Source organism: Lissotriton helveticus, chromosome 2_1 (genome assembly GCF_964261635.1).
Source record: "Lissotriton helveticus chromosome 2_1, aLisHel1.1, whole genome shotgun sequence".
NCBI classification, from domain to species: Eukaryota; Metazoa; Chordata; class Amphibia; order Caudata; family Salamandridae; genus Lissotriton; species Lissotriton helveticus.
This window is the reverse complement of record NC_136059.1, coordinates 1,990,027,058-1,990,046,977: the sequence shown is the minus strand read 5'-3', so window position 1 is coordinate 1,990,046,977 and position 19,920 is coordinate 1,990,027,058. Positions and strand designations below refer to the sequence as shown.

The following is a 19,920-nucleotide window of genomic DNA, read 5'->3' as shown; positions in this document are numbered from 1 at the left end:
CCGCGAACTTGCCGAAAATTCATAAAATCCGTGCGAAGCGGATTTTTTGCTTGGTCGCACTTGCCAACTAGAATACTATACAATTTCGCGGGAGTAAACACTTGCGAACACGTAGATGCGGCGGGCAGCGACAATCTCGCAATTGCGAGATTGCAAAATTTGCAATTTCGCACAAGAAATCCACCAGCAGGCAGCATAAACCTTGAAAATTATGATTTTTATCAGAATTACTCCTCAGGTTGACATTTGCCTGCACTTTTTCTTTGCAAGGAGTCCATTTGGGGGGGGGGGGGGAGGAAGGAAGTGCCCCACAGTCTCCAACTTCCTGTTCCTGTCCAGCAGGCTCCTCCCAGTGCTTTCTTCATGTGCTGGTCACTTTGATTTGGATCTTGACCTGTAAGGGTTACTTTTTGTGGATGCTGCTGGATATTTGGATTTTTGCAAAACTGAAAGCACTCAGCAGGTGCAAAAGTTCAATCTTATCATTAGTAACCTTTCCCTGTAGTGCTTCCTGAGGGGCCCCTTCAGAGTTCATTTGCCTACTTGCAACTATTCTATGACCCTGCTCTGACCCTCACAGCAGGCTCAGAGAATATCTACAAGTATACAACAAAGGTCCTGTTGAACAAGTTACTTACCTTCGGTAACGATATATCTGTAAGAAACAGTAGTTAGTATTAGATTCCTTACCTTAGAATATCCCCAGGCGTCAGTCTGGATCCGGAAACTTTTGCGTAGCAGTACACCTGCGCGTCGGTAGGCGTCGTCTGCAGGCGTCCCCTGCGGCTCCGCGTCGTCGGCGTCGTGCGCCGTGATGACGTCGCTGGAGTATATAGACGCCGCCTCCGCGCGCGGACGTCAGTTCTTTGCACACAGCTTTTCCGCGCCAGAACACGCAGAGCCATGTGAGAACCAACACTGGTGCCATTTGAAAACTAGGGCCCTGAAAGGGATGTCCTTAACCCTAGGTATCAGTTCGCAGAAACGGGGAGGATGGGAGGGGCGGTAAGGAATCTAATACTAACTACTGTTTCTTACAGATATATCGTTACCGAAGGTAAGTAACTTGTTCATCTGAAAGAAACAGGTTAGTATTAGATTCCTTACCTTAGAATAGATACCCCAGCAATACCAACCCCGGTGGTGGGTCTGCGAACCAATACAACCTACACCAGAAAGTCCTGGAGGACCGAACGGCCAAAGAAGCCATCCCTCCGGACTTGACTGTCCAGGCAGTAGTGCCTCGCAAAGGTGTGCAGCGAGGCCCACGTGGCCGCCTGGCAAATGTCCTGCAAAGGGACTCCCCGGCCCAGGGCAGTAGTAGCCGCCGTGGCCCGAGTGGAATGGGTCCTCAGCCCAACAGGAGGCTCCTTCCGAGCCAAAGAGTAGCATGCTTTGATGCACAGGACGACCCACCGAGAGATGGTCCGTTTCTGTACCGCCCTTCCCTTCTTCTCACCCACGTAGCCAACAAACAGTTGGTCATCCACCCGGAACTGGCGTGTGCGATCCATATAGAATGAAAGCGCACGTTTTGGGTCCAGACGATGGAGCCGCTCTTCATCCTTCGAAGGATGCGGAGGCGGGAAGAAGGAGGGCAAGGTGATGGACTGCCCAATGTGAAAAGCAGAGACTACCTTGGGCAGGAAAGAAGGTCTAGTCCGAAGAACCACCTTATCAGGATGAACAGACAAGAAAGGAGGTTGAATAGAAAGAGCCTGGAGCTCACTCACTCTCCTGGCAGAGGTGATGGCTACCAGGAAGGCCGTCTTTAAGGTGAGAAGACGGAGAGGACAGGAATGAAGGGGCTCAAAGGGAGCGCACATCAGGAAAGTCAAAACCAGGTTCAAGTCCCACTGAGGCATCACGAACGGAGTTGGAGGATACATGTGCGTGATGCCCTTCAAGAATCGTAACACAATAGGGGACTTGAACAAAGATGGCTGATCAGGTAGCCTCAAGAAGGCGGAAAGGGCAGAAAGATAGCCCTTGATAGTGCCCAGAGCAGAGCCCTGCTGGGCAAGGGAAAGGAGGAAGAGGAGAACCTCAGACAGAGGGGCAGAAAGGGGATCCACAGCCTTTGCTGTGCACCATGCCACAAATCTGTTCCACCGGCAGGCGTATACCGACTTTGTGGAGGGACGCCTGGCTGCCAGAATGACATCACAGACTTCAGGAGGCAAGTCAAATGGCCTCAACTGTCGCCGCTCAATCTCCACGCATGGAGGTGGAGACTGGACAGGTTCGGGTGGAGGACCGTCCCCTGCTGCTGCGACAGAAGGTCCTCCTGAAGGGGCAGGCGGATCGAGAGACCGACTGTCATGCTGAGTAGCTCGGGATACCAGTACCTTCGAGCCCAGTCCGGAGCCACAAGGATAACTTGGGCCCGGTCGCGCCTGATCTTCTTCAGCACTCTGGGCAGAAGTGGTATAGGCGGAAAGGCGTACAACAGACCGCAACTCCACTCGCGCCGAAAGGCGTCGCCGAGCGAGTGCCGTCTTGGAAACTCCAACGCGCAGAACTGATGACATTGCTCGTTCTCTTCTGTGGCGAATAGATCTAACCAAGGCTCTCCCCATTGCTGAAAGAGGCCTCTCGCCACAACCGAGTTCAGACGCCATTCGTGATCCACCGAGCACCGACGGCTGAGTTCGTCCGCCCTGGCGTTCAGAGAACCTGCCAGGTGTTGAACCGTCAGAGTCACGCCCTGACGTTCCAGCCATTGCCAGAGGCGCAGAGCCTCCTGGCAAAGGGTCCACGACCCCACACCGCCCTGTTTGTTGCAGTACCACATGGCGGTGGTGTTGTCCGTGAACACCTGCACTACACTCCCGTTGACAAAGGGGAGGAATGCCTTCAGTGCTAGGCGAATCGCCCGCAGCTCCAACATGTTGATATGGAGCCGGGACTCCGCCGGAGACCAGAGGCCTCTGATCTCCGCCTCTCCCAAGTGGCCACCCCAGCCTTGGAGGGACGCGTCCGTCACAACCACGTGCTCCGGTTGGGGAAGGGAGAGGGATCTGCCCCTGACTCAATCGCGGTCCGTAAGCCACCACTGCAACTGTCTCGCAGTGCCCTCCGAGATCAGGACATGGTCGGATAGGTTGCCCTGATGCTGGGCCCACTGAAACTTCAGGTCCCACTGCAGAGCCCGCATCCGCCATCTGGCGTGATGCACCAGAAGGATGCAGGAGGCCATCAGCCCCAGAAGCCGCAGCGTCAACCTCACCGAAACCCGGGATAACGGCTGAAAGATGGGAATCAGAGCCTGAATATCCCGGACCCGCCGTTCCGGAGGATAAACCCGAAACTGCGCCGAGTCGAGAACCGCTCCGATGAAAAGGAGCTTTTGAGAGGGACACAGGTGTGATTTCGGCACATTGATGGAAAACCCCAGCTCGTGCAGGAGGTCTGCCGTCATCTGAAGGTGGTGGACGACTGTCTGGGGCGAGCCCGCCTTCAACAGCCAGTCGTCGAGGTAGGGGAAGACTGAAACCCCTAACCGGCGCAGATGAGCTGCGACCACCGCCATCACCTTCGTGAACACCCGTGGGGCGCTGGTAAGGCCGAAAGGGAGCACGATAAACTGAAAGTGCTCGTGGCCTACCGTGAACCGCAGGTAACGCCGGTGGGCCGGCAGGACGGGGATGTGAAAATACGCATCCTGCAAGTCCAACGCTACCATCCAGTCTTGTGGGTCTAGAGCAGCCAAGACCTGAGCCAAAGTCAACATCTTGAACTTCTCCTTCCGGAGGAAGCCGTTGACGTTCCGTAGATCCAAGATAGGACGCAGGCCTCCCTTGTCCTTCTTGGGTACCAGAAAGTAGTGGGAGTAGCAACCACACCCTACTTCTGGCCCAGGAACGCGCTCGATGGCCCCCTTGGCCAAGAGGGCCGTAACTTCCTCCTGCAGAAGCGTCAAGTGGTCCCCCGACACACGGTGGTTCTGCGGTGGCATGGCTGGAGGAGTGGACTCGAAGGGGAGGGCATAGCCCCTTCGGACAAGCTGCAGCACCCACCTATCCGATGTTATCGCGCGCCAGCGGGAGTGGTGATGGCGAACCCTGCCACCCACTGGCGTCACGTGAGCCCGAAAGCTCGGACTAGGAAGGCTTGGATGCAGCAGCGGAGGGAGGCGTGGACTGACCACGCCGCTGGCCTCTACCGCCACCACGGCGGAAACCACGGCCGCCACCGCGCTGGGGAGCGTTCTGCGTCGCGTGGCTGGCAGCACGTGTGGGACCTCCCCTCCCTTGGCCACGAAAGGGCCGAAACGAACCCGTCTGCTGGCGCTGGGTCGAAAGACCCAAGGACTTGGCCGTGACCCTGGAGTCCTTGAAGCGCTCCAGCGCGTGGTCCGCTTTGTCACCAAACAGGCGACTGCCATCAAATGGCATGTCCATGAGTGAATTTTGGATGTCTGGCGAGAAGTTGGCAGATCTCAGCCAAGCATGGCGACGAATCGCCACCGTTGTGGACATCGCCCGTCCCAGTGAGTCGGTCGTGTCGAGACCACAACGGATCGAGTACCGCGCCGCATCCCGGCCTTCAACTAAGGCCCGTGTGAGCTTGTCCCGCACCTCCTGGGGACATTGCGGCAGACACTCCTCGACCGTATCCCACAGGGAGTGGGTGTAGCGGCCCAAGAGGCACGCGGTATTACAAGACCGCAGTCCAGCGCTCAAAGAGGAAAAGACCTTTTTACCAAACTGGTCATACCGCTTTGATTCCCTATCGGGCGGAGCCGACGGAAATGCGGACTGCGAAGTGGAGGCCTGGATCACCAGACTCTCCGGGGAGGGATGGGTGGACAAAAAGGCAGGGTCGTCCGAGCATGGACGGTGACGCCTCGCGACATTCCGGTCAACCGGCGCACCAGAAGCGGGCCTGGACCAGGTGCCCAAAAGGACATCCGACAGGGCCTCATTAAACGGCAGCAGAGGCTCCTGGGGGCATGACTGCGGTTTAAACACTTCGGTCAGAATGTTCGGCTTGACCTTCGCGACGGGGAGCTCAAGGTGCAAGGCCTTGGCAGCCCTCATCAGGACCACCGAATAGGCAGCACCTGCCTCAGACGCCACAGGGGACGGAGAGACAAACCCAGGGTTGGGCGACTCGTCCAGGCCACTGGCATCACCCAGATCACCTACCCAGTCCACATCATACTGGCAGGCACGGGATAGAGGGTCCTCAGACCCCTCCCAACCCTCTCCATACTCATCGTCATCATACCCATATTCTGGGTCGACGATATAGACGTCGGGGTCAACGGGCCCCATCGGCGTCGAATCCGGCGTCGGCCGACGCCGGTCCGACTCCGCGTCCGGAGTCGGGGAGGAAAGGGGGGTGGCGCCGCGCGGCGTCGGTGCCGGGGACCCGACGCCGGCCGGAGCCGACGGCGGAGTCGCTGCACCACGCGGGGGCGGTACCACGGGTTGGCCCACAGGAACCGACGCCGGAGAGGCCGGGAGACCAGCCGGCGACGAACCAGGGGGAACCAGCGGGGCCGGAGCCGCCGGCGGCGCCGGGGCAGGAGCACCCGAACCGCTCGGGCCCCCAGACGGGACCGACGGGCCCGCAGGCGCCGAAGGCCCCGCCGGAGAAGACCTCGCCCTCATAGCAATGAGGAAGGCCTCGATCTCCTCACGCGACGCGCCTTCCCCAGGGACCGACGGGTATGGGGTAGACGGCGTCGGCGACCCACGCGGGGCCGCGGGGGTGGGGTCACCCGAGCCCCCGCCGCAGTACGCGGGCGTCGGGGGGAGTCGGGGGTGCGATGGCGACGCCCCGACTTCTTGTGCTTACCTGACGAGCCGGAGGAATGGTGGCGACTCCCGGAGCGCCCATGGCGGCTCCGCGATCGTTCCCTCGACCGCTCCCTCGACCTCCGACCGGACCGGGACCGCTCTCGACGCGGGGCCGACACCCGGAGCTCGAGAAGCTTGCGGGACCGCTCCCGCCTAGCTTTTCCAGTCAAGGCCCGACAGTCGACGCAGGACTCCACGTCGTGGTCCGCGCCCAGACACCGGAGGCAGAGTCGATGGTGGTCGGTGACCGACATCATGCGGTCGCACTCGTCGCAGCTCTTAAACCCAGGCATCCTACCGGCACCGTAGAAAGATTAAGTTTTACAAACACTTGGTCAAAAGACCGGAGTACTGCTCTTCGGATCTGCGCTAACTGGCGCGGAAAAAAGAAGAACTGACGTCAGCGCGCGGAGGCGGCGTCTATATACTCCAGCGACGTCATCACGGCGCACGACGCCGACGACGCGGAGCCGCAGGGGACGCCTGCAGACGACGCCTACCGACGCGCAGGGGTACTGCTACGCAAAAGTTTCCGGATCCAGACTGACGCCTGGGGATATTCTAAGGTAAGGAATCTAATACTAACCTGTTTCTTTCAGATAAAAAATTACACTGCAACAGAAAGCAATTACAGACAAAACTGAAAGCCCTCAGCAGGTGCAAAAGTTCAATCTTATCATTAGTAACCATTCCCTGTAGTGCTTCCTGAGGGGCCCCTTCACAATTCAGTTGCCTACTTGCAACTATTCTATGACCCTGCTCTGACCCTCACAGCAGGCTCAGAGAATAGCTACAAGTAGGCCACAAAGGTCCTGTGAAAAAAAATTGCACTGCAACAGAAAGCAAATTACAGATAAGGAAGCAGGTGCCAGCCAGACTGGAAGTTTAAATTCAGTGACACATTAATCAACCCCAAATTAATTCATGTCAGTTGAAGCAGGGCAGGTGTGCTTGCTTTTTTTCACCCCCATAATCTACAGTGATAAACCAACCAGAGGGTGGCAGTGATGTACCAGAGGGTGGCATGGGTGTACCAGAGGGTGGCAGTGGTGAAACAGAGGGTGCTGTGAACCTGTGATGATGAACCAGACGTAGAAACAACATAGTCGCGGCCGTTGCGAGCCAACAAGTAAGTTCGCAATTGCGAACTGGTACACAACCCTCGCGAACTGGCAGAAACCCTTGCGAACACAAAAAAAATAAAAAATCCGCAAATTCGCGAGAGTTCGTGGATTTTGCGGATTGCGAATCCGTAAATACGCAAGTTCGCGGATTGCCAATTTGCAAAATCCGCCCATGCTTACATAGCACACAATTGATTGGGACATTGTTTCGGTAAGATGTTTTATAAGCTTAATTTCTAAAATTACAGTGCAAAACATTTAAACATAACAAAAACACATTCAAGTGTAAATGAAAAATTACAATGAACGCAATTACCTGTAAGAATCTGGGCTGATTGTATCCACTGAATTGCTATTTTGATGCAAGGCTGAAGCAGTATTTTGTCGACTTCTTGATTTCATGAATTCTGTAAGAATGTACTGAGCTTGTTGAAAAGCAATTAAAACCACACCCAGGAGTGACAAACTAGAATAAATGAAGAAAAAATACAATACTTTAATCAATTTTATCTCTAAACGATTACTTAAAACGATTAGCTGTGAGGCACCCAGTACTCAGAATGATGACTGTCAACGGTTACATCACTAAATCATCTAAAGTTCAAAGAGCAGCTGCAATAATGGTGGTATTCATATAACCAAACTCACACCTACTGAATTATTTGTCCTTGCTAGGGTTAAACGCTGTATCAGCTTTGCCACTGTTTGAATCTGCAACCTGGGCTGAGCAGTACTACTGGTGACCGATCTGAACTTAGAGGTATCAAGCTTGCACCACCTTTAGGATTCATAGTTGCTAAAGCAGCTAATGAACTCCTTTACTAGAAATTTCAAAACAACCCATTCCACATTCTTATATTTTTGCCATCATGGATCTGCCAGGGCCTTGATATCATAACTAGCCGAATGCTGCTGGTTTGTCATGGTGAGCAACAAGAGTAAAATGACAGTGCACTTGTTACTACATTTAGCCAGCTCGGAAGATAACACCAGACTTTCCTTAGTAGCCCAAAATGCCAACTCCAGTATGACAAATGGCCACTAGTATGGGCGATTGACCACAACTTCCAAGGCTGGCAGAATATTGTATTTTTTTCAATTCTGAAGATTGGGGCAATATTTCACAAAGGTTTTGTTGAGGGTTCAAAGAACCTTGTGTTTTGGGTGGGTTGTGCTCGTTTTCATGGGGAGAAATACTGAACAATTTTATTTATAGAGATGCAAGGAAGCCCTCATCTGGATCACCAGACCAGCATAGCTCAGAAGTTTGTTAAAAAAGACAAATTTCCTAAAGAGGCCCTGAAAAGTACCGCTTCGGAGCAATTCATTTAAATGGATACTTTAAAATGAACTACCCTTGTACTAGCAGGTTTTCATGTGAACACGTAGGTGACTGTCTCAGTTAACCTGTACATTCAGTCAATAATGTGCAGCAAATTCCAAATTCAAAAGGGTCTGTGGCACCCTACATGGTCTCAGATCCTTTACATGCATGTGCAGAAGACCTTTAGCACAGTCATTTCAGTCAGGGTCAAAGGACCTCAAAAGGGCAGCTTCGGGGTGTAGTCCAGGTCGTTCTGCATCTCTCAAACAGTTAAACTTGTATCTATAGTCCAACTGAAATACTTTTACCTAGGGTAGGTAGATGGGGGTGTGACCATTAGCTGGGACTTGCTATTTTAACACGTCATCACTTAGTTCACCTGTACCGCTAACTACTGCCCACTGACTACCTTGTAGAGGCACTGTCCCTTATTTTCCAATGACCGTCACTCAACATTAGCAGTCTGGCTCTTGACTTTTTTCCCCCTTTCACAGATTTTTGTATAAGCTACAAAAAATGTCTGCCTTTGGATTTTTAGATTTTACACTTTATTTTGACTATGTACAAAGTGATTTAAAAAACAAACATATTATGTATTTCATTACGGTGTTTGGTTTTACAATAAATGTAATTGAGTGCACAAGTTGGCAGCCTAAATGTTGACAGGATTATATGTGGTATTATATGTGGTATATCAGCCACTGTCCCTATAAAGAGGTTGAATAGAGGGTTGCCCCAACCACACACAAATGTCTCTGGTCTTGGAAAGACGATATGCAACACAATACTTGTAATATAGCATGATTTTTGGTTCATACAAGCAAAGTGTCACCTCCCCCATCAACCCCCCATACCTCTCTGCTGTAGGACATCATTCTTCCTCATCCATTTTGTACACACACTGAAAGTAAACACTTAATGCTGCTGCATAATGTTAAAGTGTGTGTTTCTGTATGCATTGGCTTTTTGCACAACATGCTGTGGCATTTTTTTTTTAACTATGAACGTTACACAAAATCTAAATGTCCTAATTCTGGTCAATGTCCACCTTTTTCAAGCTCAATACCCCAAATAAACAGGTTATATATCACCTATTGGCGGTAGTTATAGTTAGGACCGTGTATCTATAGAAAAAGGGTTGACATGCCTGTATCCTTGGCGTCGTTTGACGAACCTTCACAAAATCTTCCTAGAAAAGTGTCATAGTGAGTCTTACTGTGCATGGAAATCTTTGGGGGTGATCAGTCAAGCAAGAGCCAAGAAAGGGCCAGTGGGGTAAAATAAAATACAATTTCCCAAGTTAATTCACATAGGAGCTTTGAACACAACTACACCCCGAACCGCTTGGCGGAATCACATCACATTTGGCAGGAAGGTAGATTTGGTTTGCAGATCACACTTTCAGTTATTTTGTGTAAATCCTTTCAGCAGTTGTTGGGATATTTATGGGAAAGCAAATAAGGATATCTGGGCGGAGCCTAAGCAAAGATCTCATGGTGAGATTTGATTGGCTGTCAGCACTTAAACTAGAAGTTGAGGGCAGCCATCTTGGGACCAATATACATGCTAGCACCCCATTAAAATGCATTGTAGTGAAGGGCAGGTTTTGAGGGTCACAAAAAGGAGAAATCATTTGTTGATGGTACCATACTCATTTTAGGAATAGTGGTGTGTTCTAAGGTCCTTCTTGCCTGTGAAAAAGCCTTCTGCTGGGAGTACATCAATCTCGTTTGAGAGAAAACAGTTTTTGCAGGATTTCCCCATAGAGCATATTTTCTGTAAATTCACACTAGGTTTCTCAGCCATGAGTATGAAGTCTGGCATTCACAGTAAAACATGTACTTCCGTCAGTTGATTCCTGTGTGTTTTATTGCATCTTCCCAGTGTGTTCTAAAGAACAACTAGAACACTAAAAGTCATTCTCATGACAAAAGTATGGCACACTTGAAGCCATCTTGATGGAATCAAACTGATAAGACAAAAAACATTTAATTAATTTAGAAATTTGAGATGTAATCAGTGATGTCCCTGACCATGTCAAGAATGATGTAATATGTGAGGTCAAAAGCAATACATTGCGGGAGCATGCAGTATAGTTGGCTAAGGTAACTATAACTGCTGATTTTCACTGATTTTGTACGAGTGAAATGTGAGCCTAAATATAACATCACTGTAACCTTCTATTTCCTAACTATAACACCCCCGTAACCTTTGTTTTTTTCAGTGAATATATATGTATCACAGCGGATCCGCAGCAACGGAAGGTCTGGTGTGCTGAATCGGAGCGGAAGGCTCAGGTTGGAGTGACATTTTACAGGCAGCATTTCCAGCTTGTGCAATTTTATCAACCCACTGGGGGGCAATTGAGCACTTGAATGAGGATATGGACAAACACCCACTGGGATATTTTATTTCATGTAAAGACTGCTAATACCAGAGTCCCTAGCGGCACACGCCCACAGAGGCGGGACATACGCTCACAAGGGCGCAACCTAATAAAAATATCAGCAGGTGATTTACATGTTGTTTGCCGTTTTTCCTGCATGTGAGGCTCGTGATCAAGGACGTAGGTCTGAAACGCGTAGAGCCAGAGTAATCAAATTGGATGAAGTATGCAAAGTTGTTTCTGCTGCAGTCCTCTGCTTTAAGAGACTTACCTTCCGGGAGGGCATCCCCAAGAGGGCAACCTGGTGTGTTTGGATATATATATATATATATATATATATATATATATATATATATATCTATATATATATATATATATATTACCTACTGGCGGTCGCCAGTAGGTATATATAGTTAGGATTTTTTCTCTATGGGTTTTTTGAAAATTCTATGTCTAATAACTTTGGCGTTTGTGGACGGAATTGGCTGAAATTTTCAGGAAAATGGCACATTTTGTTTCTGAGCAGCCCTTGAAAATTTGGGGGGGGTTCGTCCAGTGGGGGCCGAGAAAAAAGGGGGGTCCCAAAACGTGTTTTTAACATTGAGTTTTCCATAGGGCGGTTGGCCTCACTTTTAGCCCGAACGGCTGAATGGATTTGCACGAAACTTGGCAAAATTGTAGGGACTGGTAGCCCGATGTGCCTTTTGTAGGTCTCAATATATGTGCTCCAGTGGATTTTGAGAAATTAACGTTTAAAAAAAGATATATATCTGTAACAGCGGACCAGTTAGCGCACTGGTTCGCGGACTTTTCGCGCAACGGAGCTTTGTGAAGCGAAGCTGATTGGTTCTCTGGCGTTTGTCAACATTCCAAAAAGTCCGTAGCGGCCGCCATCTTGTCTCTCGGTAGGATCGAGAGACAAGAGGAGGCCAAAGCGAAGGGGCAAATGACCATAAGGGGGAATAGTAGATCCTCGCTGACCCCCTAGGTTTGATGTGGAGGTTTTAAAAGGGCCCCGCGGGGCAAAAAAAAAAAATTATAATAATAATCTTACGGCTGAATGGATTTGCACGAAACTTGGCAAAATTGTAGGGACTGGTAGCCCGATGTGCCTTTGCTAGGTCTCAATATATGTGCTTCAGTGGATTTTGAGAAATTAACGTTCAAAAAAAGATATATATCTGTAACAGCGGACCGCTTCGCGTACTTTTCGCGTTACGGAGCTTTGCGAAGCGAAGCTGATTGGCTCTCCGGTGTCTGTAAACATTCCAAACAGTCCGTAGCGGCCGCCATCTTGTCTCTCGGTAGGATCGAGAGACAAGAGGAGGCCAAAGCGAAGGGGCAAATGACCATAAGGGGGCATAGTAGATCCTCGCTGATCCCCTAGGTTTGATGTGGAGGTTTTAAAAGGGCCCCGCGGGGCAAAAAAAATAAATAATAATAATAATCGAACGGCTGAATGGATTTGCACGAAACTTGGTAAAATATTAGGGACTGGTAGCCCGATGTGCCTTTGCTAGGTCTCAATATATGTGCTTCAGTGCATTTTGAGAAATTAACGTTCAAAAACAAGATATATATCTGTAACAGCGCTCCGCTTCGCGGAGATAAAATTATATCTGTATTACGTAGCTGTTGCTAACACCAGTTAGCGACGGCTAGTAGGAGATAGCGACCATCTTGGGCCCCACTTTGCATGTGAGTGATATTTATCACTAATGACATGCAAAGTGGGCATGCCAAGATGTTAGCGACTGGAAACAGTCGCTAACATCGCTATCTCCTATTATCAACTTTTGGAAATATTCGAGATAAGCGCGAATATCTCCAAAAAGTAACAGCTGCCCTGAGCAGTTCTTAGCCATGTTATCCAATGGGAGGTGGATAACATGGCTAAGAGCATTAGCTCGGTAATGCATGAATATCGCGGAGTTTTCAGCGATATTAATGCATTGCGCTCGTTTTTTATCGTATTTGCGATAAACCTTGATAATAGCAAGGTTTATCTGCGATAATTTCTGACGGTAAAAAAATCTTTGCAATGCATCGTTAGGGATAAATATCGCTTAACTTTGGTAATATGCCCCAACGTCTGTTAACGTTCGATTCGAAGGAAATCAGGAATTGTTGAAAAACATTGTGTGCGCCATCTTGTCTTTTTTCAAATGCCACACTTTTGTCGTGCACGGCAGCCATTTTAGATGCCTTGACCAGATCCACTCTGTGCACGCTGTCGATCCTTAGCATGGCTCCCCACCCGCGCAAGCATCTCCCCCAGGCAGTGGTCACCCCCGCTCTCTGTTTTATGCATGGGTAATAAACCTCCCCCCATCTGCGCTGTTCTTCCCTGAGAATCACACCCTGTGCCCGCCCGACACCTCCCTTTCGCCCTATTCACTACCGCACCCTCTGACACTCCTTTTCCTCTGTGTCCGATTGTCCAGGCCGGTCCTAGGCTATCAGCTAGCCCTGCAGATGTAGTTTATAGCCACAGCTGTAAAGAATCACCCGTCTTCAAAGGAGTTATAGTAGATCAAGGCCCACACTCGATGAGATCCGTCACAGCAGAAGCGTTGCTATTATCTGAAAACCATCCTGTATTGTGATTGGGGAGGGGACCGAGCGTGAAGCGGAAGATTCCAGGGATGACTCTTTGTACATCAAAGTTTTTACAATTATGTGTCACATTAAAAATATATAGCACTCCGACAAAGTAGTAAGATTATAAAACTTTAATAATTTATAAATATATACAAGAAAACAAAAATAGTAATAACATATAAACATTTTTAGAGAAAAACAACGAAGTAGCGGTCGGCTGTGCGAATAGTCCCAACGCAGCACAACGTCCAGATTTCCGGCGTGGGGCGTCGCGGGGGGTGGGTGATCAGTAGCAAACTGTTGTGCGAATAGTTCCAAGGCAGCAGAACGCGCCGAAATCTAGATGACACAAAAGTGATGTCTAGTAAGTTGCCACCCAGCTGTGGAAAAGTAAATTTTGCCATGTTCTGTGTCCCTACGCCTCATCCATCATATGTTATGTGTGCATGACCAATATGCATATGTTATTCCCCATTCCTGATTAATGACGCAATTCCAGTTGTGTCCACCTCTGGTATGTTAGTTTCCAGTCCTCGTGAATACTACGAATATCAGGCCTATGTAAAGTAATGTTGCCACGTTTCTCAGTGTGCACGTTATTCAATTATAAAGTCCCCGTTTCCAGGCCTCAAAAGGGCCCGGACCACAGATTCAGCTCCTGTCTCCTGAAAGCCTCGCTGAGGAGCGATACAGCCCCCACCTGTATCCTCGACCCTTCACTCACTTCCTGCCTTGCAGTGCCCGGTGCACCCCGGCTCTGCCTCTGAGTCTGCCAAAAGTATGTTATAGTTCCAGTTATCAGTTCAGTCCTCCTCCTCTGCATTCCTAAGCTACTGAACTGCATCAATAGTTTCCGTCATTGTCTAGCCTTCTCGTCTCCACGTTGGAGAAATACTGTATTTAATGGTCATTTAATATTCTTCACGCACTACATGTAGAATAATGCATGGTCCAGTCTTAGAATCAAGTTAGCTTTTCCCCTCATGACTTCTAGTTTATATCAACATGTTCCCTAAACAGTAGATACCAGATAGGGTTTAGGTACATGTCGCTCCGACCCTCCAGACTCTAGTCTCTGCTCCTAGCACAGAGTTCGTAGCCCCCAGCTTCTCCTAGTAACACGTCATTGCCAGTTTTCGCGCACCATTAGGTTAGAGGTCCCGGCTCCTTAGGTAGCCCCCTCCAAAGTTTCCGCCCATTCATGACATATTCTGTTACGTTTTGCATCACATGTCTAAGTAAACTCCCAGTTACACCTCTTTTTACTGTTATCTCTCGCGACTGCTACGCGTCACGCCTTCTACTCCACCTACTGTTACGCCCACTGCAATGTAATGCTATGTGTTTGCGCTATGTATATAAGTCAATGTTTTGTTATTAAATGTTAGCGCGCTCATCCCAGACCTAGCCCCAGCAGCTGCTGGGCCTCTTTTCCCCTGCTGGGCCCCAGTTGTCCTGCTGGGCCCTGTCATTCTGTTCCTATGCAGGTTGTCCTGATCCTGTCCTTATGCTGTAATAAACCTGCAGAAACTCCTACTACCTCGAATCTTGACTCTTATTTATTGAGCTATCTGTTATGCTATAAGTCTAGTCAAAAATAGGGTATTATTTATTTATTTACCACATAATGGCGCCCGAACAGGAACTTGCCCTTTCCCCACGCGTCGGTGAAGCCACGCCGACCCCCTGACCCTCTGCAGTCGTGACGGAACCATACCGTGCACTGGCAGATATTTCTGCTCCAAGTATCCCTCAGGCCCACGGAGGAGACGGAGGAGGCGGTCCAGCATCCGAACGAGACGGTGGAGGAACGCGGCGAGTCCCGACCAGAGCCCAAGCCGAGAGTCCAAGGTCCGAGGTATCCGGAGGCCCACCCGTAACTGATGTCCGAAGTCCGAAGTTCGTCGTCGTAGTCCAGTCCCGTCCGAGGCCTTCCGTTCCGTGCTGCCCGGTGAGTACCATTGCTGGGGTAGTGTCTAGACAGGGTCAGTCTAAATTGACTCCTGGTCCGTGGGTTGGTGGTACCCAAGCCCACAAACGAAGTGTTCACCTAGGTGGATACGGGTCTTGATGCGTTCCTTTATGGGACCGGTATGTTCCGTACTGTTACAGCAGTGCATCCAGTAACTCTAGTCTGTTCCGTTCTCGAGAATTCTGTTCTGTTTCTGTTTTCAGTATTTTCAGGTAGTATTCTGTTCGAACTGTTATTTATAATGTTGTTTAATGTATTTCCAATGTCGTGGTATGCCTGAATTGTTTTCCCAATTGTTATTGTTTTTCGTGTATTGTATTGTGTTCCGATTCAAGTTTAGAATGCCGCTCTTTTCCAAGTTACGTCAGTTAAAAACTAGAAAGGGTCTGCTGGAAGCAGCAGTTCCTGTTCCGCCTAGGGACAGTCCAGGTCACTTTATGTATCAGAAACATGGCATAAGCGCCATATTGTATCTAGATTTATGGGTAGAGTATACCAAACAGTTAGAAGAAAAGTATAGATGGCCCGTATCGGGTACATGGGATGCCGAATGTATCATGCGAGTAGAAGAAGCATTATGGAAAAAGAAAGCCAGACAGTCACAGAAAGATGCCATCGAGTTATGGCGTAAGGAAGCGCATAGAAGAACGGAAAAGGAAGTCAGAAAGTCAGAGTTAAGTAGAGAATCCCAAGAACGAGCTCAAGAAAGAGAATTAATCGAGATAGGTGAACAAGTCAAAGCCGAACAGTCAGACAGACAGAGGCATGCCCTCATTAAGGGTATGTATCCTCTTCTTGCCGAAGACTTGCCAAAAGCGACCCCAGAGGCACCCAGTAATTTCCCGCCACCATTAGTTCCGACCAAACTACGTCACAAACCGACCGCAGCTGATATTTTTATTTCGTCCTATTTGGACGACACAGTTCCAGAATATGCAAATCCAGTTCGCGCTCCACCTGTCCCTGTAAATCAGGCACTTCCCGCTCCTCCAGACACCGGAGTACCTGTTACGGTACCCCCGGGTCAGCCTGCCATACAAGTTCAGCCCACGTTACAATTACCGACCCTGCAAGCACGAAGAATGTCAGTCGACGATTCTAGTATAGGGGCCGCAGGAGGAGGTCCTCCTCAAACCCCGCCGCCACACAAACGTTTATCAGCACTCTAATTACATGCTCAAGCATCACAGCGTACTCCTAAAAGTAATAAGTCTGTCACAGAAATCAGACAAGCCCTTGCCGAATGTGTCTATGACGCAGTCCCAGGCGAGTATAATATGGTTTTATATTCCGTACGTGTAAGGAGGGTGACCGAGTATCTAGTCACCTTACCAAATATGAAAGAAGATCTAGACAGAATATATCGTTTCATCCGTACAGGGGATGATCCAGAAAGTATTGGCGAAATTATGTCTCAAAGGAAAGCCGAGATTCAGCTCATGATATTAAAGTTCCTGATCAATTGTTTAATAAGAGAACAAGATTACCCGTCTAAAGATCCCGCCGAAATGAGAATTCTAACAAGGTGGAGTGATAATATAGCCGAGGGTAAGCACAAGACCATTAGTGCCATGGAGAGTATGTACAAGAAAATTCGTAAAGAAATAATAAGGTTACACGAACAGCGTAAAGCAGCACAAGTAAGCGAGAAAGAAAGTATCTCTGATCCTGAAGAGGAAGACGAGAATCCCGCCAGAATAGCGTATGTAGGAAAATCCAGATTTCCAGATCGCCATTTACGTCCAGAACCTAAGTCTATTTTTCATCATCTAGCACCAGAACAAGGTTCCCTAGAACAAGTATTTCAAGCTACCGATCACATCCTGAAATCACGAGTCGGTTACAGTGAATTAAGTACCATGCACGAACAAGAACTAGCCCGATCAGCAGTCCGATGGATTACTGATTCTACCACTTTTCCAGACGAAATAGTGGCACAAATGTTTCTGAAACTGCCCCCAGCCGAGCAACGACTGGTGGGTATGTATATGATCCAGCACCTCATTACTCAGTATGAGGGTCAACATTCTGATCCAGGCCCGTTACATGATATCCTGAACGAGTTACTCCAGTACAGATGGAGAGGTCTAGGTACCGATTTAATTAGTGTCATTCTAGAACAGCGCCACAAGTATAGAACGTTCCTGAACCCGCATTTTGTTCATGTCTCACCCCCAGAAAGTAAACCATTCTACATAGACAGACAGAATCCGCTACGAGAAGTCCACCCAGTCCAAGGGGCGGGTGGCGTAATGCAACGAGTGTTTGTATACACTCCGATATCAAAGATGGAACTTCTTGAAATGAAGAAATTAATTCCCTGTCATGACAAAGATCCAGCGGGGTTCCATAGAGAATTAAAAGACATGCTCCGTATGGGAGAATACACTTACCCAGATATCATTAAAATGTTAAAGGTCCTGCTACCCGCAGGGGTGTATGAAAAGTTAAAGGAAAAAGAATGGGAGGTGGGAGAGAAAAAGATCGATTGGGCAGCTCTAGAAGCTGAAGACAAGGCACGAGTACCAGGTACCGGTCTTGGAGATAAATGTAAAGAATTACCAGAATTATTGATTCAAGTTTTACCCAGATTATTGACAACTAGGAAAGAAGACTGGGATGCAATCTCAGCCTGTAAACAGAAACAAGATGAAGACATTAGTGATTTTTATTCTAGATTTGAGAAATGTTTCAGTATTAACAGTGGTCTCAAGACAAGTAGTGAGTCATACCCTCATCTTTTCGTTACCAAATTAGTCGAGAATTCAAGTCCACAAATTAAAAACCGAGTTTTGAAAGTCGAAAGCACCTGGCAAGCAAATACTCCGTCCCAGATGCTCCAGATGCTCCAGTATCACCAGAACAGAATTAGAGAAGAGCAAGAACACGAAAGAAAACGTATGAAAGACACGAAAATGAAAGTGCTAATTGCACAATCTATTCCTCAAGACAGTCAGAAGAGGGGTCCGAATCAAGCCAGTCACCCTGCGGCTCCCGTTAAAGGGAACTGCAATTATTGTAAACAGCCAGGTCATTTTATAAACGAGTGTGCAGTTCTGAAACACAACATAGCTACTGGTAAGACTAAAGAAAGACCACGTCCGCCGAGACAAGAACAAGTTTCACAGACTCCTCAGTCACAGAATGCACCACAGACAGTTACAGCACCGCAGCCTATTGCTGCAACACAGCACGTTACATCGCAGATGTACCAGTATGCACAGTCCGAGTATCCAGAGTACCAGTCATATTCATGAAACAGCCTAGAGAGGGAGGTAGGCTTGCCTCTCATCGAGATTCCTGTAGATCAAGAAGGTCCCTATGTTCACAGTCAAGTATTAGGGAAAGACAGAAAGTTTTTGATCGATACAGGGGCAAGTAGGACCACCATTAGTCACGCCGAAGTTCCAGGGGCTCCGCTCTCAGGCTCAAGAAATGTTTCCCTTGGATTTTCAGGAAAACCCATAGTTAATGAAATATCTAAGCCAGTTACTCTAGAAGTAGGTCCATTGTCCCGTACTACTGATCTGTTACTTACTAAGTCATGTCCAGAAAATCTATTAGGCATTAAGACATTGAAAGAATTAGGTGCAGTTATTTGCTGTTCCCCAGAGGGAATACGTCTGTTCCTACGTGACTTCAAGGGTCACTATGTATTACGAGATTTTGATTCAAGATTGTCTAATGTTCCGCAGCATTTATGGGCGCAAGGTCCAACTGATGTAGGTTACATGCAAATCACACCCTATCGTGTGACTCTCAAACCAGGTGTAGTGTTACCACGAATCAGGCAGTACAGATTGCCACCTGAGGCTGTAGCAGCCTTATCCAAAATTATTGACGAGCTCATGGCTCAAGGAGTAGTTGTAGAAACTGACTCCAATGTATGCAATTCTCCGATCATTCCAGTCATGAAACGTACTGATCCGAATGCACCCCCAGTATATCGATTAGTGATTGATTTACGAGAGCTTAACAAATGTATTATTCCTCAGTACCCAGTTGTCCCAGACATTTCTTCCCTGTTAACAGCCATTGATTCCGAAGCCATGTTTTTCACTGTTATTGACCTCAAGAATGCATTTTTTAGTGTTCCAATTCATCCAGACAGCCAGTTTCTTTTCGGATTCTGTTTAAATGGAAGGAGCTATATGTTTACACGCGCTCCTCAAGGTTTCACAGAAAGCCCTAGTATTTACAGTCAAGCACTCAAGAGACAACTAGACAACATTCACATGCCAACTGACACTGCCCTGCTCCAGTATGTCGATGATCTACTGATCACAGCCCGTTCTGAACGTGCTTGCGAGCGAGCATCACTTACAGTTCTGTATTTTCTAGCCGAGATGGGGCACAAGGTGTCACCTTCGAAGCTTCAATTCTGTGTCCAGCAAGTGGTATACTTAGGACACTTGCTGTCCAAGAGGGGTAGGCAGTTGACACCCGACCGTATCCAGTTAATAGCGAGTCTTCCCCAGCCCAGAACCCAGAAGGAGGTACGTGCCTTTATCGGCCTTACTTCTTATTGTAGACAATGGATTCCCCAGTATGCATTTCTAGCCAAGCCACTGATACAGTTAACGACACAGGAGGCAGCCGTATCGACTGTCCTCCCTTGGACATCTGACCATACACTTAGTTTCAACGAGTTAAAGAAAGCCCTATGTCAAGCTCCAGTTCTAGCTACACCGAACTACAGTAAGCCT

General features: G+C 48.5%; 1 protein-coding gene across 1 annotated transcript in view; it reads right to left on the bottom strand.

Annotated features, from left to right (window-relative positions):
- TMEM131L (transmembrane 131 like) overlaps nt 1-19,920 on the bottom strand; it is a 673,742-nt gene that overhangs the window by 136,578 nt on the left and 517,244 nt on the right. The window contains exon 24 of the mRNA XM_078676947.1: nt 7,248-7,397. Coding sequence (XP_078533073.1) covers nt 7,248-7,397 — 150 coding nt within the window. The remainder of the gene's footprint in view (nt 1-7,247; nt 7,398-19,920) is intronic.